General features: G+C 38.2%; 1 protein-coding gene across 1 annotated transcript in view; it reads right to left on the bottom strand.

The window, feature by feature from the left end:
• Positions 1-5,505: 5,505 nt before the first annotated feature.
• The window catches only part of Mtap (methylthioadenosine phosphorylase), a 51,884-nt gene continuing 30,671 nt past the window's right edge, over positions 5,506-26,718 (bottom strand). Inside the window, exons 5-8 of the mRNA XM_003479201.5 lie at positions 21,878-21,980; positions 17,690-17,929; positions 8,358-8,480; positions 5,506-6,415 (exon numbers count right to left, since the gene is read on the bottom strand). Of these exons, the coding sequence (XP_003479249.1) occupies positions 6,377-6,415; positions 8,358-8,480; positions 17,690-17,929; positions 21,878-21,980 (505 nt within the window). The 3' untranslated portion in view covers positions 5,506-6,376. The remainder of the gene's footprint in view (positions 6,416-8,357; positions 8,481-17,689; positions 17,930-21,877; positions 21,981-26,718) is intronic.

The raw sequence follows: 26,718 nt of genomic DNA, 5'->3' as shown, positions 1-26,718 counted from the left end.
AAGCCCCACCACCAAACAAGAGACTTGGGGAACGTTTTTTATCTAAGCCATAATATACTTCACCATAGTTAAAGTAGCTTAGGTATGTAAATCTACCTTTGCAAAGTAATTTTTTTTTTTTGAGACAGGATCTCACTATGTAGTCCAGAATGGCCTTGAACTCATGGTGATCCTCCTGCCTCAGCCTCTCAGTGCTAGGACTATAGCTTGCGCCATTACACCTGGCATTTGCAAAGTAAATTCTTAATAAAATTTAAGTACAGAAAAACTTCTCAAGAAAATTTAGCAGTTGAATCCAGATGTGTCATCGCTGTTAAACTTGATCCCAAAGATTTAGTATTCAAAAAATAAAAATCTGGGCTGGGGAATTAGCTCAGTGGCATAAGCACCTGTCTTACAAGCGTGCAGTTGTGAGTTCGATCCCTGGCACTGATAAAAAATTTAATAAATAAATAAATAAACATAAAAAATGTTTTTTACTTTGAGTGCATGTTCTGTAGTAATTTGGTTGTATTACATTAAGTATATTATTAATGCTTGTTTCACCTGTTTCTTTTTACATTTTAAATATGGCCCCTAAAAAGTTAAATATTACATGCTAATTAATATTCTACTTCAGACAGCCCTGAATTATACAACAAGGTGTGGTAGGTCTGAAGAGGCTGGAAATAAGTCAGATTATTCCAGGACATTTTGGACTTTACAAGCAATGTGTATTGGAAAACTACATTCAAAGACAGTATTGGCTGGCCAGGCCAAGTGGCGTGCAACTAATTTCAGCTACTTGAAAGACCAAGGCAGTAGGGTCACAAGTTCAATTTAGTGGCAATCTATGTTAAAATAACAATTAGGTGGGCTGCGGTTGTAGTTCAGTGTGAGTGACCCTGGGTTTAATTACCAGTACTACCAACCAACCAACCATGTCTGGCACTAATCTGAACATTTGGGATATCAATAAATGATTGTCACTCTCACAGTTTACATTTAGTGGGAGTGTGTGCTTGGGGTGTAAACTGAGGGACATTCTCCTCTTAAAATGGATGGTTGAGGTTGACCTCAATTTTGAGCAAAGATTTAAAGGAGGTGATGTAGTAGTGAGTCTCATGGTTATCTCGTGGAACAACTTTCTGGGTAGCAGAAACACAAACAAAATACTCTGGTATTCAAAGGCGAGAGCTTGGCGTATTCTTGTAATGGCAAGGCCAGTGGGGCTGGAGCAGAAGAGACAAATGGGACCAAGAGTGGCAATCAGAGGTAAGGGGGGAAATTCAGATCACAGGGAGAACCATGAGCTAGTGTGAGGATTTGGGCTTTGAGTAAAAGTCTGAACAGAGGAATAACATGTCTTAAAATGATCATTCTGGTTTCTGCATTGTTATAAGGTGCAAGAGTAGAATCAGAAGACCCATTGTTAGGTAGCTGCAGTGTGCTCAGGTGACAGTGGAACATTCAGTTTCCTGATAATGAAGATTATAGAAAGAGGGCAAAGAAGATGAAGGTTTTGGTTCGAGGAACCCAAAAGATGGAAACTGCCAATACCTGAGATGGGAAAACAGATACAGGGAAAAGGGGACTGAATCTTAGTATGGGCAACCTTACGATCAGGGAGAAGAACCAGCATGGAAGACTAAGAAGCAACAGCAGCTAGAGTAGAAAAAGCAAGATGTAATACCCTCAGAGGCTTCCTTGAGAAGATTCTCAAAGGAGAATAGGATTCAGGATATCAAATACTGCAGAGGAAAAGAATTACGTTGAGAGCCATTTTGCTGGTGTTGGAGGCAAAGCAGTGGCAAAATCTGATTTGGAGGTAGTGAGAACAGATTAACTCTTCAAAAGGCTTTATCCAATGAAAGGCAAAAAAATTAGATAAACAGCACACAGAACTGGGTCAAGAATTTTAATGGAGGGGGGGTTGGAATGTAGCTCAGTGGAGAATATTGGATTAATGTTTGAAGCCTATAATGGTCAAATGGCAACACCCAGCTGAACTGAATCAGCGTGATTCGGGATGGAAGTTGTTGCCAGTAACATAAAAGGGAAACTGGAGATGTTAGTGCTTCTCCTGGAGCAGCTGGTCACACTGGCTTTCCTGATAAGAACTCAGCACTCTCATCCTCAGAGGAGCTTGGGAGCACACTGTCACTGAGGATGGCTGTTCTTTAGGGAAACTCGGAGCCTTACCTTGAGCATTGCTTCCTAGCTCTAGGGTACATCCTTCATCCCACTGGTGCACTTTTTAGCTTCCACCACTGACCTTTGGGCCATCTCAGTACAGGTCCTTGATATAGGCTTGCATGAGACAATGTTGTGAGCTCTAGGCCTCCAGCTAGACTCCTGCAGGACACTGTCATGGCCTCTGGGTCTTCAGCTGGACTGCTGCAGGACACTGCCCTGGGACCCAGGCCCTCTGCTAGATTCTTTGAGTCTCTAGTATATGGACAAACCTCCTGCATTCTTTTACATTTGACTTTTTGAGTGAATATTATAAAATAATTCTATAAATTATGTGTCCTATACTCAACCTTTTCCTTTATAAATCCTGACTACAAGGCTCCATCACCACACATGCTGACCTTAAAGAGCATATTTGTGTGCTGTAATCAAAAGCAAGATTGTAAAATGTACCATTGTCAGAGTGATATCCTTGACTAGGTCAGAAGTTTGGAATGGTGATGGTCAGGCAGAAATAGCTATGACAGCAGTTCTCAAAGTTGGGTTCTTGGATCAACTATATCATCTAAAATTTGTTAGAAATGCAAATTATCAGGTTATACCTGAGAACTCTTGAATCAGAAACTCTTGGAGACCATTTAATCTAATAGGCTTTTCAGGTGATGCTGATACACTCTCAAGCTTAAGAAGCACTGTCATAGATAGTGACAGGAAGGGAAACTGAATTTGGGGAGTGTGATATTAATTGATTTCATCTACTTAAGTAAGAAATGTCCAACTAGATTATCTTAGTATAGTTCTGGGTGCTGATACTCCACCCTATGGAGGACTGTCATCAGAATTGTATAAAAAGGAAACAAAGGATTCCTTCAGTGTCTTTGACTATCTTGGACACCGTCTCCTGCCTTCCAGAGCACTCTTCAGGTATCTGGCATAGACTCTTCAGCCTCCTGATATGGACTTGCATGGGACACTACAGTGAGCTCCAGGTCTTTGAATGAATCCTTCAGATCCCTCGTGCAGAAAGACCTTTTGCAGACTTTGACACCTGATTCATGGGCAGCCACTGTAAGCTGATCCTGTCAAGTCTCATATATTTGCTTATGTTGTATTAAATCTGTTTCTCCAGTAAGCACTGACTGATACAGGGTGGTAGTCCTTGGACACTGTCTCCTGTTTTATCAGTGAAAGAGGCTGCTGAATGTCAAGATTGGGGAGGAAGGTGGGAAAGCTGATAAAGGGTTTTAAGAGGTATCATTAGATTTTCATTTATACAAAGGATTCTATATTGCTAAAAAAATTTAGAAAGACAGTCCCTGCCCTTATGGAAACTTACAAAATGGCAAGAGAGATGTTTATAAGTGAACAGCAGCTATTTACATACATGAGATTCCACATTTTCTCTTGTATGGTTAGATACACTCATTTCCTTTTGACCATTACTTACAATGCATGGTGTTAGGGTTTGTATTTAGATGTCTCCCAAAGCCTCATGCAGTTATAGGTGGGAGCTTTTTCACAAGAGGCTGGATCTAGAGTGTGTAATGCTGGGATTAAATGTGATTACCTAAACCAGTCCACAGATTGGTTGGGCACCCACCCTAAACCTGGTAAGTCTAGATCAAAAATAAAAGGGGCAGAAAGAAGCTGCTAAGGTTGCTTGGACTTGCTGCTTGTTGCTTTCGACTGCCTGTGACCCAAGGATTCTTCTGAGATGCCCCTCTGCCATGCCACCCTGCCTTGGAGCCTGCCAACTATGGACTGAAACCTCTACAAACTATAAGCCAAAATAAACCTTTCCTCCTTTAGCTTCAGGTGTCAGGTATCACATCTCAGCAACAAGAAAAGTAACTAAGGCACATATTTTCCCAGTCCTCTTATTCTTCTATGGGTGCTTATTAAATGGACAATACTCCCCTGAAATTGCTATGGGCAAACCAAATATAACCTAACACTTAGATTGATTTGCAAAATATTTTCAGGTATTAAATGTAACCCTTCTGGGGCTGGAGATTTCGCTCAGTGGCATAAGCGCCTGCCTAGCAAGTGCAAGGTCATGAGTTTAATCCCCAGCATGAAAAATAAAATAAAATAAATGTAACCCTTCAGATCCAAACTCTTTCATTCTTCTTGGTTGATATATTGAGATTATAATGCCAGTGAAGATTTCTTTCTCAGTAGATGCAAATCTATTGATTGAAAGTGGGCTACGTCAGTGACCTAGAGCTTTTATTCTAGCCATTATTTTCTTCATCCATGGAGGAAACCTAAAAATGCTCTAAAGTGACTATCGTATTTGCTTAGTTTTTTTTTTTTTTTTTTTTTTTTTTTTTTTTTTAGGTAGTGTAGTATTGAGTGAAGAATGTTCTGGAAAGCATTGAGAATTGTCCTAAAACACAAGGTAGGACAATTATACTGATTTTATACACACAGTGAATGATTAATAAACAAGCCAGGAGCCTACTACTCCATTAATTTGGGAAGTCTGCAAATGAGGTTGCTAGAAAAGGCTACTAGATCCAGAAAATAGCTCTCCACGTTGGAGACAACATTATATTCTAAAGGCAGCAAGACAAACGTCCACATGTCTCTGCCCTAGCATTCTCAGAAACTACTAAGAATGAAAGAAAGTAAGGCATCATCTATTACAGACCAGTGAAAATAATGAAAGTTCACAGCTGGAGAACCCTGGTTCAGATTCTCAGGCTCTTCTTGGATCTGTAATAATCAGCCACCTGCATTTGGGCAGAGTCACATGTAACCCCGATAACTCAGCTTATCCTGAAATCAATCTCAAAGACACAAACAGATTTACTTTTAAGACTCTTTAAACAAAAGACTCTGTATCCCAATACCAAAGTATCCTGCAACACATCACAGTGAAAAGATAAGTAAAAGTTCTCAGGGCAAAAAAAATCTACCCTAAGACAGTGAACAAGAAAAGATTCCTATAAGCATTAACAATAAAAAAATTTAGAGTAAAAACAAGCTTTTCCTTTCTTTTTCATTACAAACAAAATTCACCAACTCATGTAAAATAACTTGTTAATGCAATAAAAAAAGGAGTTGAAACAAATGCTAGAAAAAAATACACTGTACAATGTATATATTTAGTTTCCTACGTTAACTTGTTAGGCCACCTTAGTCTAAGACACCTGGCTTTTCCTCAGGAAGCTGTTACAAACCTCACTACTGTTCTGACTGTGTAGCTCCTGATCAGCCTCCTTTTAACAGAATACAGATGTAACTTCCTTAAAATATGTCTTTCTGTAACACCATCCGAAGTTCGCTTTCTTAACAGGAAGTGTTTTAAAAAACTTTTACCTAAGTCAGTTTTTCTTTTTACAACTTTATTGTTTGATTACATTTATTGTAGAAAAACATAGATGCAGAAATATGCAAGGCAAATAAAAAGTTATTCAATATTCCTTCTTCAAATACAATAACAAAAGATTTTGTGTATTTCCTTCTAGTTTTTTTTTATACATTTACATGGCATTTTAAAACAAACTAGTAATGTAAAATGCTTACTTAAAAAAATTTTTTTATTATACAGCAGCTACTTCTTTAGGGCACTGAATTTGTGAAAACGTAGTTAACTCACAATCTAACCCTAAATAAAACAATTTTTATCTCCAATTGTTGGATATTACAGTTATTCTGAATACTTGCTACTATAATTAACCCCATTGAACTCCTGTCTTTATACATAGTTCGCTGTATGTATTCTGGCACATATTTAAAGAGAAACTCCTATGAGTGATCAACAAAGTGCATACATATTTTTAAGCGTTCTGAGGCATTTTACCAAACTTCCCTTGAGAAAGACTGTACAAATTTATAGTCACACAAATAAACTGAGTCCCATTTCTTCCTCACATTCCCTGACAACAAAGGAAATCCTCAGCCTTTATTGTAAAGTTAATAGGAGGAAAAGAGAATGTTATCTGCTTACATTTTCCCCTAAAATATAAGATTCCACTCATATTTGTGGCCCATTTCTTTCCTTCTGTGTTTTCAAATAGTCCAAGTCCTTTAGGGAAAGCCTCTAATGTGCACTGTCTGTCTTGTCCTTCTTACTACAGGTTCTTCTTTTGCAGGGCATGAAAGCTGCGTGTCTTTCCTTTTTTCTCTTCTATATTAAGTAAAATTCTCAAAATGATTCAATTAGAAAGTCTTCTTTTCTTCTAGCCAGCCAGCTGTTTTAGTGTCTTGGTAATAAAACTGAAAACTGAGCCATATTCTGAAAGGAAGAAAATAAACAGATGCTGAGTTCTGTAAGCAGGGGAATATGCCCGTTAAAAACCAGATTTAAGGGGCTGGGGATTTAGTTCAGTGGCATAAGCACCTGCCTTGCAAGCAGGCGGTCGTGAGTTCGATCCCCGGTACCGATAAAAATGAAAAAGACAAAAAAAAAAAAAAAAAAAAAAACCATTTAAAACATGATAGAATACCCCATACTTTGATTGAAATCTGTATATCTTTCCAAACTAGAGGCTGACATGCTGAGTAAATGAATGGCACATAATTCAGTGATTAGAAGGCTCCAAAATAAGCAGCAATTAGGACAGCTTTCCTAATGTTCCAGAACAGAGGCTATAACGCTGCTTAGTCTACAACAGGAATTCATTCTCTCTCTTAAAGTCTCTGACAATTTGATGAAAGATACCAGCCTCCATCAAAAGTGCATATATATAAAAAAACAAAAACAAAAACAAAAACATTGTGACACACAGCTGAGAAGCTTCAGAAAAGAAACATTTCTACTGTCTAAATGCCTTTGTGTAAGAAATTACCTTTAACTCTTGAGACTATGGTGAAACTCTGGAAACTTAAAAAAATAAAAAACCCTTCTCCATGATACCTGGCAAAAATAAGTCACATTTCCAAAAAAATCAAATATGATTGCTATACAAGCTACAGACATGCTGCTGTCCTACCACATTATATTCAGTATACACTCAGTTGAACGGAACAGTTTATAAAAAAAGAACCTAAAAAAAGTCATCTGTTTGCAGTTTAAACCAACATCTGCTAATCTGTATAATTTATTTTTGTTTCCTTTTTTCTTCCTAATCAGAATAATAAGGGCTTCCAGTATCTCCAAAACATGGGAGAATGGGGCTAACACTTACTCACTAAGTATCATTTGCATTAAATAACATTTATCTCCTAGGTGCACAGGGCTGAAACCAACAAATGCGTTTCCCAGTAGGGAAGTAGGTTATGAATTTTAACATTTCTGATTTTGTAAGTCCCAAAGGGTGAGACAACTTAGTTACTTGCAACAGCATGCCAGAGCTACTTCCCAACTCCCAAGTGTCTCCAAGTTGGTAGCTTCACATTGGCTATGCTGGAACATTTATACTATGTAACCAGCAAACCCTGTAAGTCAAATGTGCACAGTGTTTGTACCACACTAAAAGCTGAGTTCTTAGGTGGTAACTCAGGCAAGGAGGGTTTCTGTTAACTTTTCATACTCTCACAAAACCCCAAAGTGTAGGTGTGTTCTGCAGGGGTCTTCAAGATATACCTCTTTTTGGGTATTAGGATAAATGTAACCATTGAACAATTTGAGGCAACATTGTATCAATGCAGAGAAGAGTCACAAAATGCACAGATAACAGTCATGCACTTCTAAGCTTAACAGTCAGTTTAAATTATGTTCTGGAAAAAAAAATAACGTTTTGAGAATTAAGAACAAAGTCGGAAAGCTACCAATATGCAACTTGTCTCATTATCATTAATTATTGTAGTCTGATGCAACACTGACCTTAAGCAGACATTCCTCTGTTCCATTTTGGTATTGTTCTACAAGAGTTTTGGCCTTTAATGGTTTGCCAACACTTTACATGGATCTAACCAAGAGAAAATAGCTTTGATGGTATAAGTCTAATGAAGAGGAAGAAATATTACTCTTCAGAGTTAAGACATTGGGATTGCCTCTGGGACAATGTGAAGACTCTGGGGTACTACATAATAAAATTTTGCTCCCCATGACTTTCAATGGTCTTGCATTACCAGCCAGAAAATTTTACAAACACTTGGTATGGCAGTAAATGGCATGAAAACTAGCCGAAAAAATCCAGGCTTGTCTAAAAATCTATGAGGAGCTGGACCAAGGGTGAATGTAAGTCACAGAAAAAGGTAGCAGAGGTCTATAGAGTATCTACTTATACACTTACCTTCAGGTTATGGAGGGTTTCCGACCATTCCATAGACCCGATCTGAGGTATGGTGGTGAGGAGTAAGCTTTTGGCTTTATTGGCATTTTCCTTCAGGGTCTTTAAAACCCGATCAACTGAAACCTAAAGCAGTAAGAGCATGGAATATTATTAGAATTTAAAAGTCTACTGCTGTTTACAGAACATTTTCCTGAGTTACGAACTTGTGTGGCGTGAATGTGTGTGTTCCTCTCCAATTCGATAGTTGAAGCCTTAATTTTCAGTGTGAGGATATTCAGAGGGTGGCCATCTAGGAAGGGTTTAGATCATAAAGGCTCAGAGTCCTCATGAACAAGAGTAGAAGTCAAGGAGAGCGTTCACACCTTTTGTCTCTGTGAGAAGACGACTATGAGGAAATGGGCCACCTCAGACACTGACTTACATTTGGCATTTCCCAGCCTCTAGAACTGTGAAAAACTTTTGGTGAGAAGCTGCCCAGTGTATAAGATATTTTATTGCAGCAGTCTGAACAGACTAAGATAAACTCAACCTAGAAAATCTCTTTACTCCAAATTTAATTCCAGGAGCCCAAACATGGCATTTATCAGGATGGTTTTAGTCTTTGGGAAGAATTTTTGGAGAAACCCAGTGATATCTCTAAGAAACACGGATGATTTTAGGATTTTGTCTGAGACAATACCTCAGATCTATTAATGGGTTAGTAAGGTCTAGAAATGAAGGTCTTCTCTCCAGGTACACAGTCCAATAAATTAATCTTAAAATTGTTGCTATATTAGATAACAAAATAATTAAGTATTTTCTCTTTAGAAAAGTATCCTACCTAATAAAAAAATTATGGAATCAAAGTATTCCCATTTTTTGGCCTCACAATGAATTAATGGATTAGCTGCTCACAAAATAATTAACCAATCTTCCCCAAAACAAAAGGCCACTAATTATACTATGTGCTCACAGGTAGAAAAACAAAAGTACTTATGGAAACTGAATTTATTCAGATCTGTAGATCCAGCTACTAATTCATAGACCACACAAAGGGCAGAGAAACCTGTTAAAATTACTCTAAAAAGAAGCTTTTAGCAATTCAGACTGTAGTACAAAAGTGTTGGTTTCCTTCTACAAAGCCTGCAAGAAATGCACATTAATTTATGGCATTTAATTAGCAACTTGAATTCTGCCCAGGTATAGTGAAGAACTTTTGTTAAAATATGGTCGTAATAGTGTCATTATGTTAGATACTTCCTGAATGTTTCTGGATTGAAATTATGGATAATATAGATTAAATGTGATTGGCTGTAAACTGATATTATAATGGCTTAGGTTGGATGATAGGACTCATGGGTGACTGAAACTGCTTCACAAGGAAAATCTGAAATAAGTTGTGAATATAAAACTGACCAGAAACAGAATACTCATGCTTTTCTATGCGAAGTAGAAATCTAAGATGCATAGGCACAATCATCATACCTTTCTATCTCAAGCACAAGTCCAAATTGTTCCCAAAAAATTGAGAAGAGTTTAGGAAAACAATGCGAGCATCACAGCAGATAGAGGAGAGTTCTCATGTCTGTGGAACACAAAGCAAGGGGCCAGCTGGGTGTTTGGCAAGAACACGTCAGGGCACGGTCAATGCTGAGTCACTATGTGTAGGGAAATGAAGCATCCAAGAGATTTACTTTATTTTTACGCATTTTTAATCACTTCCAGTGAAAAAGACAGACTCTTTTCTTTGTTCTCACTTTGGGCTCCACCCCAAATTTCCTTCCTACTGACCCCATGACTCAGTAAAATCTCACCCTCTGATCAAAGCTCAGCTTACACCTCAAGTTAATATTTTTTGTAAGCTTTTCCCCAATATGACACCTCTCCTCAACTTGATCATGGCTCTCCTAACAGCTGCCTTCCTGCAAGCTAGCACTGCAACTGTTGTTATTTAGTTTAATTCTCTCAGCAACAATGCAAGGCCACTCACTCCCAACCCTGCCTTCACTTCAGAGGAGTGAACTCTGCTTAGTGTCACAGCTGACGTCATTCTATGTATCTCCCTTGTGGCATGTAATGTGTCTTCGCAGCTTAACATTTACAGAATTTAGTTTCTTTAGTTTTGAATAAAGTAACTTCGACTGCTTTCTAATCTTACTGTGGTCTACTAAAGGACATCACTGCTGCTTCAAGCAAAGGAGGCATATGTTCCTAGATTGAGCTGAAAACCCAGGCTGAGATAGGCAGGATAACATTTGCTGTCAGAGAGTGGTGGGGACTAGAGTTTCTATTGGCTGGAAGCAGCTTTTCGACATCATGAGCTGGGCTATTTCAAGTTGTAAAGCTGCTGAGCCAGGTATTATTGTGTGATTTAAAACCAGGATTTGTAAATCTCCTCCTATGTCACAGTATTGTAATATTTAACAGTTCAATAACCTGAGGAGTCAGAACAAGCCAGGTATTTATGCAAAACGTGTGTCCATCTAATGCGCCCAAACTGTGCACATGGACACACAGATGGTAAGAATATCTCACCTTCTTGTTTTATGCGCAAATGGGTGATGAAACAAGAACTCTGAATGTGTAAGGTTTCTTTTTTGTCATTTGTGGTTTTTGTTTTGTTTTTTTTTTTTTTTTTTTTTGGATTTTTATCTTTTAGTTTTTGGTGCTAAGGACCAAACCCAGGGCTTCCAGCTTGCTAGGCAAGCGTTCTACCACTGAGCTAAATCCCCAGCCCAGTGTAAGGGGTTTCTTATACCCTAATGTGTTCAGTCACCTCTATACTTCTTCCTTCAAAAGTCGCCCACTGTAGTTTGATATTGTAATGGCTTTATTTTTTTAAATGAGACAAATGACAGGACAAGTCATCTGGTTACTTCAAATGAAAGAGGAGGAACGAAAATAAGAGGGAAGGATAAGTCACATGAAAAGCCACATCTGAACACGCCCTGACTGCCTGCGATGCCCTGGACCACTGCTGTGGGCCCGCCCCTCGGGGATCCCTCCCACCTCCTGGACCTAGTACTGCTGTTGATCTTCGGCTCCCACCCCTTCTCCCAGAACCTGGGACTACAGTGGATTACCATTTGGCTGGATGGGAGACTCAGGAACCCCTCATCCAATCGGAAGACCTCAGCAGGCTCCAGTCAGTGTGGTGAGTTTACCCCTAAAATAGAGGTCTGCAGTGGGTAAACAGGAGCGGAAGTGAAGCTCCCTCCAATTGTAAGACCTTGGCAAACCTGGCAACAGAGTGGATGATCCCCTCAGCCACACAGAGAACATCAGACAGGTTGAAGAGTGTGCCAATAAGGCCTCTCCCAACTTGGAGAAAATCAAGAGGGCTCATGAGACCCCCAGTGACACAGCAGGGCTTCAGCTAACACAAACATTACAGACAGGGAGATCTGGTGAACTGCAATCACCTGAAGAAATAGCAACAGCAGGAACTAAGAGTTGACCTATATCAGTACTCTTAGGCTAGTTAGCCCAGGCAGAATATAGGTCTCACCCAACAGGCCCTGCAGCAGAGATTCTTCATACCACCAACAGTTGAGACTATTGGGATGGAAAGACCCAGTATTTGCCCAAAAGGTGAAAATGACAAAACAAAAAGGCAAAATGCAATCTCAAACATCTAGTCCACCAGGAGCAAGTACAGGAATAATTGAAAAAGAGAACTTCAGAAGTAACAGACCAGAAATCTCTGAAAAATAGTGAGTTAAAATTAAAAAAAAAAAAACTCCATGAGGCTATAGAGGAAATCAAATTAGAAGTACTCTCCCATGTAAAGATGGAAATAATAACCTTAGTAAAGGAGTTGCTGAGCACAGCTAAACAAGAAATAGAGAAAAAAGTACAGAAGCATGGGAAACTCATTGAAACCTTGAATGAACAATATAGAAAACAAGCAGAATTCATGAAACAAACTCAAAGAGACATCCAAGAAACAAAAAAAATTCTATTCAAAGCTGGCAAAACCATTTCAATGAAGTTGAGGATAAGAATTTGGACCTTAAGGACAGGATCGCAAATAGTGATCATGAAAGGATAGAACTTTTAAAAATAACAAAGCAGTATGAAATGATAATCCAGCAGCTTTAACATGATGCCAAGTAACAATATAAGATTAATAGGCATCAGTGAAGATGCAGAAGTCTATGCAAATGACATAACTAAACTATTCACAGAAATAATAGCAGAAAATTTCCCAAACATGGGAAAAAATCTGATATGCAGATAAGTGAGGCATATAGAATGCCCAACAGTCACAACCAACATAAATCTACACCCACACATATAATTATTAAGATCTCAGACATACAGCATAAAAACAGCATACTAAAAGCTGTTAGAGAAAAGACACAACTCACTTATCAAGGAAAGCCCATTAGAATCACAGCAGACTTTTCAGCACAAACCCTCACATGAAGATGAGCTTGGAATGAGGTATTTCAAGCCCTGAAAGAAAACAACTTTCAACCCAGACTGATGTATCCAGAAAAACTGTCTTTCAAATTTAATGGAGAAACAAGATATTCCATGACAAAGAACAACTGAAGAAATTCATGTCCACCAAACCAACCACAGAAAGAGTATTGAAAGACATACTAGCGAGACACAAAAATGACCACAATCTCCAGAACAACAACAGAAAGACACCACCAGGCAGGGCAAGCAATTAAACAAGGGGGGAAAGCAGAAAACAAACAACAGGAACATAACACGATAAAGTTGAGCCAGTACATATTAGTTATATCCATAAATATAAATGGCCTCAATTCACCTATCAAAAAAAATGGGGTGACAGAATGGATCAAGAAACAGCATACCAGCTGGGGATTTAGCTCAGTGGCCTAAGTGCTTGCCTGGCAAGCAGGAGGTCATGAATTCAATCCCCGGAACCAAAAGAAAAAAAAAAAAAAAAGAAAGAAACAGTATCCCACAATATGTTGTATAAAAGAATCATTTGACTCAAAAGGAAACTCATAGATTAAGTCAAAGACTGGAAAACAATATTCTATGCAACAGGAACACAGAAAAAAGCAGAGGTAGTTATTCTGTTTGCAGACCATGTGAACTTCAAACCTAAAATGATTGCAAGAGATAAAGAAGGTCACTACATACTGGTTAGTGGAAAAATTCAAGAAGAACTAACAATTATAAATATATATGCACCAAATGAGGAGCACCTAACTATATGAGACAAATAACAATGGACATGAAAAACCAAATACCCAAGAACACAATTGTAATGGGAGACCTTAATACCCCACTGTCACAAAGAGAAAGAGCAATTAGACAAAAAAAAATATAGAACTGAATCATATCTGTGAACAAATGGACTTAGTAGACGTTTCCAGAATGTTCCATCCAACCACATCAGAATACACATTCTTCTTAGCTGCTCTGGTACATTCTCCAAAATAGACCATGTATTAACCCATAAAACATTCTTAAGTAAATGCAAAGGAATTGAAATTATCCCATGCATAATATCTGACCATAGTACACTGAAACTGGAAATTAATGGCAAAAGAAATTGCAAAATCTGCATAAATACATGGAAATTAAATAACAACTTTCTGAACAACCAATCGGCTACAGGTGAAATTAAAGAAGAAATAAAGCAATGCTTGCAACTGAATGAAAATATGGATACAACATACCATAACCTGTGGGACGCAATGAAAGTGGTCCTAAAAGGGAAATATATAGCAATACATAGTTTCATCAAGAAAAAAAAACGAACACAAATAAACAACCTGATGCTGTATCTCAGGCTTCTAGAAAAGGAAGAGCAAGCCAAACTCAAAGCTGATAGAAGAGAGGAAATAATAAAGATCAGAGCAGAAATTAATGCAATTGAAACAAACAAACAAAAACCCTCCAAAGGATTAATGGATAAGAAAGCTGGTTTTTTGAGAGAATAAACAAAACTGATAAACCTCTAGCCAACCTTATCAAGAAGAAAGAAAAAACTCAAATTCACCCAAGGAGTACACAAACATACGCAAATCAATAAATGTAATACACCACATCAACAGAGCCAAAAACAAATAAGGATTGAAAAGAGAAATCACTACAGATTCCACGGAAACTCAAAAGATCATGAATCCCTACTTTGAAAATCTCTACTCTCACAGAGTGGAAAATACAGAGATTTCTAGAAACATATGAACTACCAAAGCTCAATCAACAAGATACAATTTTGAATAACCCAGTATCAGCTACTGAAATTGAAAATGTGATTAAAAACTTACCAACAAAGAAAAGCCCAGTACCTGATGGATTCACAGCAGAATTCTACAAGAAATTCAGAGAAGATCGGATACCATTACTCCTTAAACTCTTCAATGAAATTGAAAACAAAGCAATCCTCCCTAACTCATTCCTGGAGGCAAGTATTACTCTGATACCAAAACCAGAAAAAGACCCAACCAAAAAGGAGAACTATAAGCCAATTTCACTAATGAAAACTGATGCAAGGATTCTCAATAAAATACTGGCAAACAGAATGCAACAAATCATCAAGAAGATTATACACCACAACCAAGTGGGATTTATTCCAGGAATGCAAGGATGGTTTAACATATGTAAATCAATAACTGTAATATACCACATCAAAAGAGCCAAAAACAAAAATCACATCATCATCTCAATAGATGTCAAAAAAGCTTTTGATAAAGTCCAACAGCTGTTCAGGACCAAAACCCTACAGAAACTCAGAATAGATGATACCTAGCTCAATCTCATAAAGGCCATCTATGAAAAAGCAACATCCAACATTACACTAAATGGTCAAAAACTGAAAGCCATTGCTCTAAAATCAGGAACAAGACAAGGATGTCCACTATCACCATTCCTATTCAATATAGTTCTGGAAATATTAGCCAAGGCAATCAGACAAGAGAGAAATAAAAGGAATAAATATAGGAAAGGAAGAAGTTAAATTATCATTATTTGCAGATGCCATGATACTTTTATATAGAAGACCCAAGAAACTCCATAAAAAGACTACTAGAGGTAATAAACAAATTCAGCAGCATAGCCGGATACAAAGTCAATACTCAAAAATCAATAGCATTCCTGTACACAAACAACTCACTGAGAGAGAAATTATGGAAATATCGTCTTTCACAATAGCATCTAAAAAAATGAAATATCTAGGAATCAACCTAATCAAGAATGTAAAAGATCTATATGCTGAAAATTATACTACTCTAAAAGAGGAGACTGAAGGGGATATTAGAAAATGGAAAGATATTCCTTGCTCTTGGCTAGGAAGAACCAACCAGGAACAAGTTGTGAAAAAGGCCATACTCCCAAAACTATTATACAGATTTAATGCAATCCTAATCAAAATACCACTAACATATCTTACAGATCTAGAGAAAACACTCCTAAAATCCATCTGGAAACAGAAGAAACCTTAAATAGCCAAGGCAATTCTGAGCAACAAAGGCAGGGCAGGAGGCATATCAATTCCTGACTTAAAAATTATACTACAAAGCCACAGTGATAAAATCAGCATGATACTGGCAAAGAAATAGACCTGAAGATCAATGAAACAGATGAGAAGATGCAAACACAACTACAAAGACACTCAGCCACCTTACTTTTGACAAAGGGGCTAAACATATTCACTGGAAGGATAGCTTCTTTAATAAATGGTGTTGGAAAAATTGCCTTTCCATATGCCAAAGACTGAAACTAGACCCAGGCCTACCACCATGCACAAAACTAAAGTCAAAATGGATCAAAGATCTAAATATTAAAACACAAACACTAAATTTACTGGAAGACAAGATACGTAGAAGTCTTGAGGCCTTTATAGGTAAATGGAGGCAACCTGAGACTATCCTCATAAGTGAAATAAACAAGTCTCACATTTGTAAATATCACATTATCTCTCTAATATAAAACAGTAATAAAAACTGAAAGAGTACTAAGATCCAAAATACATAATAGATATTGTAAAAATGAAAGGGAAGGAATGTGCTCTAAAGGATATAACTAGGGATATTTAAGTATGTAAGATAGATGACCATATTACTAAGTTTCCATTAGATCACTGAATAGAATGGTTTGTACTGTCAATGTTTGAGTGCCCACCTTGTACACTTTGACTTTGTAACTTGAACAACTATTTCTAAGAGGACAACATGTAACTTATCAACTAGTAATTTCTTAATGTTAATATTTTTTTTGAAATTCTGTATTACTTCTACCTTTTTTGTTTTGTCTTGTTTTACTTTTCTTTAAAAAACAAAAAAAGACACATCTGAGTTGCATCATTAACATATGATATATGGATCACAAGGGATCCTGATTGGATTGAACTGTTAAAAATTATGAGACCAGAAGGAAAATATCAACAGTCTAGATATGGTATTAAGGGGTTACATGAGTTCTGGGGTACAATATGTTACGGCCATGTCCTTTTTTTCTTTATCTAAAAACAAGGGAGGGCTTTTAGAAAAATGTTTACTTTAAAATGGAAGCAGGGGAGGGCAATATGGATAGGACATGAATAAGACACACGATTGGCCATGGTTGATAATTCTGGAAGTTGGCTCCTGGGTTCCACAGATACTTAGTTTTCCAAAATACAAGTATTCATTTTTGCAGTCTGATGTCAGTGTTGAGTCTCCTCAAACTGTCACTGTAGTTTGCTGTCTCCCCTGCCTGAAACCCTTCACTGAACCCCCTACTGCCATCACCACCCCCATCAATGCTCTGCCGTATGTCACTGTGCACCATCTTGCCTCCTCTCAACTGTGCCCTGCTTTTTTATTACACTTAAGCCAGGAAAGCTTCTCAGATTTCCAAGTTGATTCGGGCCATCAGATCGGCATTCCTGTAAATCTCACCATACTGTATCCTCAAACACTTAGCCTTCGCACACTGGTTTGCTCAAGTTCTGCCTTTCTCTAAAGAAAAATGACTTGTCTGTGGTCATAGTTCCTACAGATAAGCAGTGACACTAGTCTTCTTACCAGAAGAGGTCACAGTTTTTATTTCTCTTAGAAAACAATATAGTAAACAGTAGCATAGCACAACACAAGGAAATTATTATCAAACTGTACCTTTATCTGTAAAGAAAGGCCTCATTGTGATTCTCAACATAACTGCCACCATTACTATTCTCTCCTGATTTTTGGATAAAATCTTTTTTTCTGTATTTTCTATTTTCTGATGGGAGCTATAGAAAATATCTGGTAACACCTAATGACAACTTAAAAACCTTGTAGGAAGGATTTTCTGAAACTAACATGGAAGAAAGTTAAGACACTCTTAATGAATCATGGCACTCAGAAAGCCATCCCCGACAGTAGGTAGAGAATTCTACCTACTGTTTCCTCGTGCTCCTTCCAGCAGTCGTAATCAGTTGCCATGGCGATGCTTGCATAGCAAATCCCAGCCTCTTTAGCAAGAACTACCTCTGGAACTGTGGTCATATTGATAACATCTGCTCCCCATGTGCGAAACATGAGGCTTTCTGCCCTGGAGCTAAAACGGGGTCCCTCGATTGTGATCATTGTTCCCTTTGGGTGGCACCGCAGTCCTAGCTTCTTAGAGGTCTCTATCAGGACCTGGAAGGGAAGAACCACAAACTCAAAACATATACGCATATAAACAATTTAAGGTTTTACTTTTCAGGATAGTTAGCGATTTAGTAACTTCAAGCAGACTTCTCAGTGTAACATCCTTAGAGAACCCAAAAGACCACAGAAAAGTGTTTCCTAGCCCCTGACTTATTTTACACAAGATTATGCTTTCTGAGCCTCTTACACATATAGTCACAACTACAAGGGCAAGAATGGACCTTTCTCTATATACTTCACTACGCTTAATTTAATTTAAATTTGCCTGTGAGTGTAAAATTTTGTCTTAACTCTTGATCTCTCAGGCTAAGCCAAAGTACCTCTTGTCACGCATAGTTCAGACTGGTGCTGAGTTTTATATCTCAAGCTGCTGAGAAGTTAAGTTCATTGCTATTATGCCGAATCTGCAGTCATTTATATAAACTTTTCTATGGTGGGAAACTGATTACTCTTTTGCTTCTTACTGTTCCAAAGCCACACAGTAAATGAGAATGGGGCATGGTAATCTTTTTTAGGGGGTGGTGTCCAGGAAAAGCTTACCTTGATATTCCTTTAGTAGTAAGGCCATGCACAGTATCTTTTAGAAACATTAACAAGTATGATCATTTTATCATGTTTTAATTAATAATGCAAGTCAATTTTTGAGGCTATTATTTTTTTCTTAGTCAATGCTTCATATGTTGTTTTAATAAAAAAAATTAAATCTTAGCTGAGTGTAATGGTGCATACCTATAACACTACCACTCTGGGAGGCTGAGGCAGGATTTCAAGTACAAGTCCATTATGGCTGATTTATTGACTTAGAGAAACCTTATCTCAAAATAAAAAATAAAAAAGGGCTGAAGATGCAGCTCAGTGCAAAGGATTTGGGTTCCATCCCTAGTACTGCAAGAGGGAAAAAAAGTTACTTAAACTCCGTATGCCTTAGTTTTTTCATCTATAAAATAGCAATAGTATTGTATATCTCTAAGACTCATAGATATCATGAGGATTAAATGAGCTAAGTGTAGAATAGTACAGAACTGTGCTAGGAACTTGCAAACACAATATAAATGCTAAACTTGTCTTCTAATGATTACTAACACTGGTACTGTCTACACACATAACTGGCAAAGGAGATTTACAAAATGAAACGGCTCAAAGTCAAAACAAAGCTATAATCTAGGCCAAAAATCTGCATGTCTTAACTATATAAGCAAATTAACTGATTTCCTTATACATAACTTATACCATGCCACGACAATGGCAAAACAATTTTAATAAGGGTCTTGTGAACTCCAAATTCAGAACCATGACAAGCAGTACACAATGAGTAATGTGGCATCGTGTTTATCTTATAAATGCTGAAAATAAGATAATGTCCCATCAAAACTTTCTCTAAAGAGCACAGGTCTTAAGTGTAAGAGTCTATATCACTATCTCCTCTCATCCTGCTTTTTCTAAGTTAAGATTTCACTGAGGATCTTTAAAAAATAAAGTGTGGGACCTGTGTCTTGGGTCAACTCTGTCGCCACATGCAAAGAGCATCACTGCTGTTTGCCTGTCATCAGTCTTTGTCATCACCCTGGGAGGTGGGTACCGTGCTTGCATGGAGGAGAAATCGGAGGTTTGTGGATGTGGCACTACACTGACAGACTCTGGGGGCCTCACCGAGAAAGCCAACCCTTTATACTCCCCAAAAAAGATAAAGCAAACTACAGGGTCAAACGCCAGCTCTGAGGGCAGGATGAGTTCATCTTCTTGTTTTATGTAATCATAACAAAACTACTGAAACCATCACAATCTTAACAAGGCACCAAGCAACACAGTATTAGGTCACCAGGCTAAATATAATATGTGAGGAATCAGTGTATCTCTAAATGACTAAAGTGACACCATTCCCAAAACATGTAACTAGTATAAAAGGATGCTATTTTGAAGTATTTCTTCCACCCTACCCTAGGAACCCTCTCCAAGGTAAACCATTATCTCCAAGGTAGACAAGTGTTTTGGTTAGCTTTCTAGAAAACACTCTACTTGTATATTAATACTCATATATTCATCTTTTAATATATACAGATTTTTAACACAAATAGGATATGGTAAAAGTTTGTGTACTTGCTTGCTACTTAACAAAGATATGACACCTTTATGAATGAATAAATATGTGAAAGACCACACTGTTTAAAATGACAGTTGCAAAGTGGCAGAATCATCCACTTTTAAAAAATCTCTATTAGAATATATAAGATAATGTAATGCTCTGAAGGTGTATTGTTCCATTTTTTACAAATGCCTTCACCAGTATCCTCTCAGTCTTCACGGTGGGGGGTGTGTGTGTGTGTGTGTGTGTGTGTCTGGCTTGGGTGATTCATTATTATTTAAGTTACTCTGGTTTGAAGGGAGGCTAAATTATATTACTAGAAACTACCACCACAGTGTAGTCATCACGTGTGCTTTATATAGATTATCAGCACTTCCTACTCACATCTAGCCCTAGTTCTTTAAGTCACTGCCTGCTGCCTGGTACCAGATCTTAGATTTCATACTAACATGCATATTATATTCTTTCCTTAGGCTGTTTCTTCCCAAGCTGCCCTCATACAGAAAGGGAGAAAAAATTTAGTCACAGTTCATTTTGTCCTAGCTAGATCTGTTTCAGAGATAAGACTAGCATCGTTTTGCTATCTTCTACTGATAATTGTCCAGAAACACACTATATACCAAAGACGAACTTCACACATCCCTTTCTTCTTTTTTCCCCCATTGGTTTTTTGGAGACAGGGTCTCACTATGCAGTTTAGGCTGACCTTGAACTCATGGGGGGCCTCCCAAGTGCTAGGATTACAGGCAGGTTCCATTGTGTTTAGATTGATCTGTTATTCTTTTACAAAACAAGTAAAAACATACTTTCACAGACACCATAGAGAAACGATGTGCAGGAACACATATGAAATGCTACCTCCCCCAGTTCTGGAGTCTATTTCTTTGATACCACAGTAAAGGTTAAAGTGTTCTTGCTATTAGCTAAAATGAAACTGGATCCCCAGAATTACATAGCACTGAGAAAGCTAAAAGAAACTGTCTACTTTGTATATGTGGATATTAAATTACCTGAATGACTAACATATTCAGGAAGGTGCATTCTTACAAGTTAACATACAAAGAAGATTTTAATAGGAAGTTTGATTCTGACAATACTTTTGATTTTTTGGGTTGTACTTGACAATCAATTCCAAGATTGTAAAGAAAGCAGCATATGTGTACCAGACAATGGACCTTTGAGTTGTGGGTAGACATTATTTATTCCCTGGGAGTTCACACTGAGATGCTTCAGCTTATATGGTATCATCATTGGCCCTTTGTGCAGCTGCCACTGGACTTCTGATACAGTGCTGGAGCAAAAGCTGGATGGTAATGGACATACTCAGCTCAAGGCACAGGATGCCAATCTGGCCACATTTAGATTATTAATAGTAATTTAATTCACAAGAGCAGTTATTAGACATTAGATGTTCATTATTGACAGGTGTGATGTGAGACACTCTGCATTAGCTTTTTCCGTCCTCAGAGGTGCATGTTACCATTACTTTTGTTGTACCAATGAGGTAGGTGAAGCCCAGAGATACTAAATAATTTTCTCAATTACACTCAGTTAAGCTAAAGAGAACAGATCTGATCCCAAGCAATCTGGCTCTAGAATGTTCATGCTTTATTAATATGCTACCCAACACAAAGTATTTGAAAGGGATCCTGATAACAAAGTTGAAACTTACTAAAAAGGTAGTTTGCAACTTTGAAGCATTATTGGCAGAGGAAAACAACTGTTCATAAAACTTTGAATAAAGAAATAGATTTGAGGGAGGAAGAGGCACCACTTGCTCAGCCAAGTGATCTAACTGCTTGCATTATTCCAAGCCCTTATGATTTGGTGTAACTTTCAGAAATACTACGAACCTCTCTTGTTTTGGGGCAAAATGGTTCGGCCACTGGAATGTGGCACACTCCTCTGGCACAGGAATGACTTCCATCATAGAAGGTCTGAGGCCTGCTGGTGGTCCTATAGAAAAATAAAGTGAAAGTTTTCTGTTTTGTTTTTTTAAAATGGCTACATCTCTATCTTCCAAGGGCTGGGGAACCAACAGTACCTAGATTAACATCTTGGTCTTCACTCTAGAATTAATAACTCTGGTTGAGATGAAGACAACTGTTAATACAGCAGCTTTACATGGTATCCAGTTCTTGGGATGTGGGCTAGTGGCAATGTGCTATGCAACAGGCATTCATTAAAGTGTGGGCTCTCGAGATTGCAGGTACAACCTGACCGTGGTCTTGGGGAGGCCAGATAAACAGCTGAGAAGTCAGTATGAAAAGATTTCATCATCAGATGTAGAAAATCACCGGGCAAACACCACATATCCATCACTCAGATTTACCAGTTTCCAAAATTTTATCTTGTTTGTTAGCTTTCTCATGGTTGCAAATTGCAGGCTTTAACTCAGATCATATCCAAATTTCCTTGATGTCTTAAAAACATTGCGTTTTTTTTGACAGTTGCTTTTGTTAGTTTCAGAATCCAAACAATGCCATTACTTTGCATCATGTCTCTCAGAATATTTTCTACACTAATTCCAATCAGGTTTTCAAGGCTACTACCCACTAAGGAAAGCAGCCATTTGTTCTGTCCCATTTGGAAGTCTGCCTCTGCCACACAGCTTGTTACTCTAGCAGTTGGAATTAATTCTTAAGTCTCTTATCTTACTTCAAGGTTTTGGCTAAAACATTTTGAATCAGCAAAACAGAGGCTAAAGTTAATCCAGTGCCAGAAGTTTCTCTTTAGAAGTTTCCTGAACAAAGTATCTTTCATGTCCATGATTTTTTCTAAATTAGAATCCATGAGTAACTAAGGAAAGTCCCTAACCCATAGAGGTGAGGGTTAGGGAAGGATGGGACAAAAAAAAGCCAACAAGAGAAGGTACGTAATCTGATGTCTATTTCCAGGGCTACGAGTATGAGTGTGAGGGACAGCATCAAAAAATCATTTCATGGGTCCTATTATGCAGCTGAGATACCTGTTAACCAAAGCTAATCTGTCATTTTTAGATCACCATACACTAAATAGTGAAAACAGCTGGCACCAAATGACCTTGTATGGAGATGGGGTATCGATGCTCTGGAAGAATGAGAACCCCATTGCTGCTTTTCCCAACTCTTTGTCACATTAGTCTCAAGGGAAAGGCCAACTTACTCCCCCAGGGAATACAGATGGGGATAAAGAAAAGATTAAATGACAGCTCCAGCTTGTATCAACAGAGGTTTCCTCCAGCAGACTAGCCAACAAAATGGTGCCACGTTCATATCTCCAGCTCCTACTTGCTTTCAACATTCAAGGAGTCAAGTATTCATTCTGTCCCTACCAGCAAGCATGATTATGAAAGTGGCACCTTAATAATCTCCAGCGGCTACTCACAGGAGTCCATGTAGCAACACCCCATCTTGTCCTTCTGTCTGCCTTGCTTTTCTCCCTTCACCATTTTCCTTTACTACTCTTCTCTTTGTTTTGAATTTTCTTTTCCTTAAACATAGCATGTATTAAATTGTGCTTTATATTATATTACATACATGTGATCCTTGTTGACCACAGTCTTATTTCACTCTTTCAGGTGGAACATTTTACACTTTTTAAACAAAGTTCCCTAATCTCCAGGTATACTGCTTATAGAAAACTACACATCTTTTTGATTTTCCACTGAGGATTGTGAACCAAGCAGTCCAGATAATCCAGATCAGCAGATGAGAAGTGAGATCTGCGCTAGAGATAGAATGGGAGTCATCACCCAGCTTAGGGTCAGAGCACACAACCCTGGAAGGGGAAGAAGTGAGGACTTTAAAGTCAAAGTCTCTAATGTTGAATTTTGTCACTGAATGTGTTTGGGCAAATTACTAATCTCCTCAAATTTTTCATCTATAAAGTATGAGTAACACTCTCATTTCAATGCTCTGAAGGTTTACAATGGCCAAAAGTACGTCTTGGCTTCCAGTTCAGTGGAACCATTGAGCTTCCTGGTAGAAGCCTTTCTTCCTCTGGTACTAAGCCTTCTAGGCTAAAAGAGCTTAAGATCACAAGATTAGAAAGCAAAAATTTTGCTACTGGGTCACTAGGGGTAATGTTAAGTGGTATCACTCCCACTTCCTACCCTTGATTCCTGGACCTGTGAATCCTGAGTACAGGTAAAATGGAACCATATACTGACCTCTGTATCAGTTACCTTCTGCTGCCAGGAAAGAATACCCCAAGCGCATAAATTAAAGAGGAAATTTATTTTGGCCCTTAGGTTTAGTAGGTTCAGACTGTGATGGGAAGGCTCAAAGGCACAAACTTGACTGTGGAGAAAAGCTGCCCACCTCATGGTGGCTAGGAAACAGAAAAGAGGAAGAGACAAAACACAGGAATAGGAGACAAGATAAAAGCTAAGCCCCCACCTGTGAGTCAGCAGGAGTGCAGATCAGGGATAACAAGGAAGAAGCAAAGATCCCACCTGTGAGTGCAGACATGGGAGACTCAAGATGGAAGCTAAGTGCCTGCCTACAAGCATTTTGGAGCACTGATTGGGAAGATTCAAGATAGATGCTAAGCCACTGCCTGTGAACCAGCTGGCACCCCTATCACGAGCAACCAGCTGATTCGAAGCAACTGTATTGTTTGATTTATTCTGTAAGCCTAAAGTCAAACAACTATTTAGAGGACAAAAATATGCAATATAGTAACTATTGTAGATTTCCTACTGTTTTACCATTGTTTTGGTTTGTTTTATTCCCTTTGAAATTACAGAGAAAAAAAACAACTGAAGTTAGTGGGACCCAAAATGTACAACAGATATTTCGAAAGTGAGGAACTGTCTAAAAAGGGAAGGTGATTGGCACTGTTAATTTCCTTTACCTTGTTTTGAAGTGCTGTATCATTTTCATTGTTTTGTTTTGTTTTATTCTATCTTGTTTTGTTAGATTCTATTATGTCCAATGGTATAAGCAGCTATTTTGAAGATAAGATATATTATGGTAGCCATTATTAATTTTCTATTGTTTTAAAGTCCTGTGTCGCTCTCATTGTTTCATTTTGATTGGTTTTACTCTTTTTCATTTTGTTTGATTTTATTCTGTTTGAAAACAAAAACCTCATAGAAGCAGGAACACAGCTTTTCAGGTCTCTCTCTTCCAGGGACACACCTCCAGCTACCCCACTCTTAACAGCACATTCAGCTACTAAGTTTGTCAAGAAATGAATCCTCTGATGAGTACAGTGTTGCTACGGTCCAATAACTTTTGAAACACAGGGAGTTTTAGGGTAACATTTGAGAGCTAAACTGTAACATTCTGTCCCTGGTCCCCAAAAGGCTGTTATCCATCTCATTATGTACACTGCTTTAACATGTCTCCAAGAGTTGCCAAAGTCGTAACAGTGCCAGCATTGCTGAAAAGTCTAAGTCCAAAGTCCTCTGCGAGACTCAAAGAGCCCCTGTAAAACTGAAAAAGAAAGTTAAATCTCCAATACACAATGGCACAGGGTACATACTCTCATTTCCAAAGGGGGCAATAAAAAGAAAAAGCAAGCTTGAAATCAAGAATTAAAATCAGTGGGCAAATCTTATAGCTTCATGTCCAGCACTTCAGCCAGATAGTAGCAAGATGTGATGTCCAAAGGACTTGGGTAGTCCTGCCCCCACGATATTGCTGGTTGCAATTCTTATGACCTCTTGGGCTGACTCTGCCCACTGTCTGTGGTTTTTCTCAGCGGATGATAAATGTTCCTGGGATCTCCAATTTCCTGAAGTCTACACTGTATTTTTAGCTTCACTTGCTGTCCTCCCAGAGGCACCCAGCCTGGCATTCCAGTCCATCCTTTGAAATCTGGGTAGAAATCTCTACAAGCCCACAACTCCTACATTCTGCATACCTTAAAAGTGAGCTAGTATCACACAGATGACACTGGGGTCTGCCAACACCTCAGTCAGTGGCTGGGCCTCTTGGAGCACAAGAACCGAGAGATCTGAGTGCCTGCAACATAGTACAATCAACCAGGGAACTAATTTCTTAAGGGACTCTTTTGGGCAGGTGTAACAAAAGGTTTACAGTTTTGCATCCTTGAACTTGTGATGGATAAGGCCTTGCTTTTTGTCCCTCTACAAAGTATTTGGCTTATTTTTAATGCTAATCTTTTGAGAAACCATCCTCTCATTTGCACCAACTTACAAGCAATTCTTTTCCGGCAAAACAGCAAACTCTCTATCTTTTGGTCTGTCTTGCTTGTGACTGTCACTGTAGAGCTGGCTAAAAGCAGCCAGCAGTACCAACGCCACAGACTAAATGCTAGCCTTGAAGCTTCCCCCAGCAGATTAATTAGTACATTAACTTGATTTCCGTCTCCTTCAATGTCGCAGGAGATGGGCAAACAAGACAAATTTTCTGCCAGGGTATAGCACATAGGGAATAAAGTCCAGTTTCTAGAGTCTTCCCTCACATTTGAAAACTCCTGAAACTGGACTTTACTGTGTGTATCTTATTAGAATTCTGGTCCAGCATCTCATTAATCTTTGCTTACAGTGTTCTAAGATGTCTCAATCCAGTATCGCCAAATCTTTCCAAATTCATCCACAGAATAATTCAAAATGCTTCTGAACCATATGATCATGTATAATCATAGCAAGAGCCCCACTCCCGGTACCAATTTTCTGTCTGAGTCACTTTCCTGTTGCTGGAACAAACATTCAATAACTACAATTTAAAGGAAGAGGTTTATT

This window comes from Cavia porcellus, unplaced genomic scaffold (genome assembly GCF_034190915.1).
Source record: "Cavia porcellus strain 051 isolate PalLab524CR breed Dunkin Hartley unplaced genomic scaffold, mCavPor4.1 scaffold_1, whole genome shotgun sequence".
Classification (NCBI taxonomy): domain Eukaryota; kingdom Metazoa; phylum Chordata; class Mammalia; order Rodentia; family Caviidae; genus Cavia; species Cavia porcellus.
Note: the sequence above shows the minus strand (reverse complement) of the source record. Positions and strands in the feature narration are given on the sequence as shown.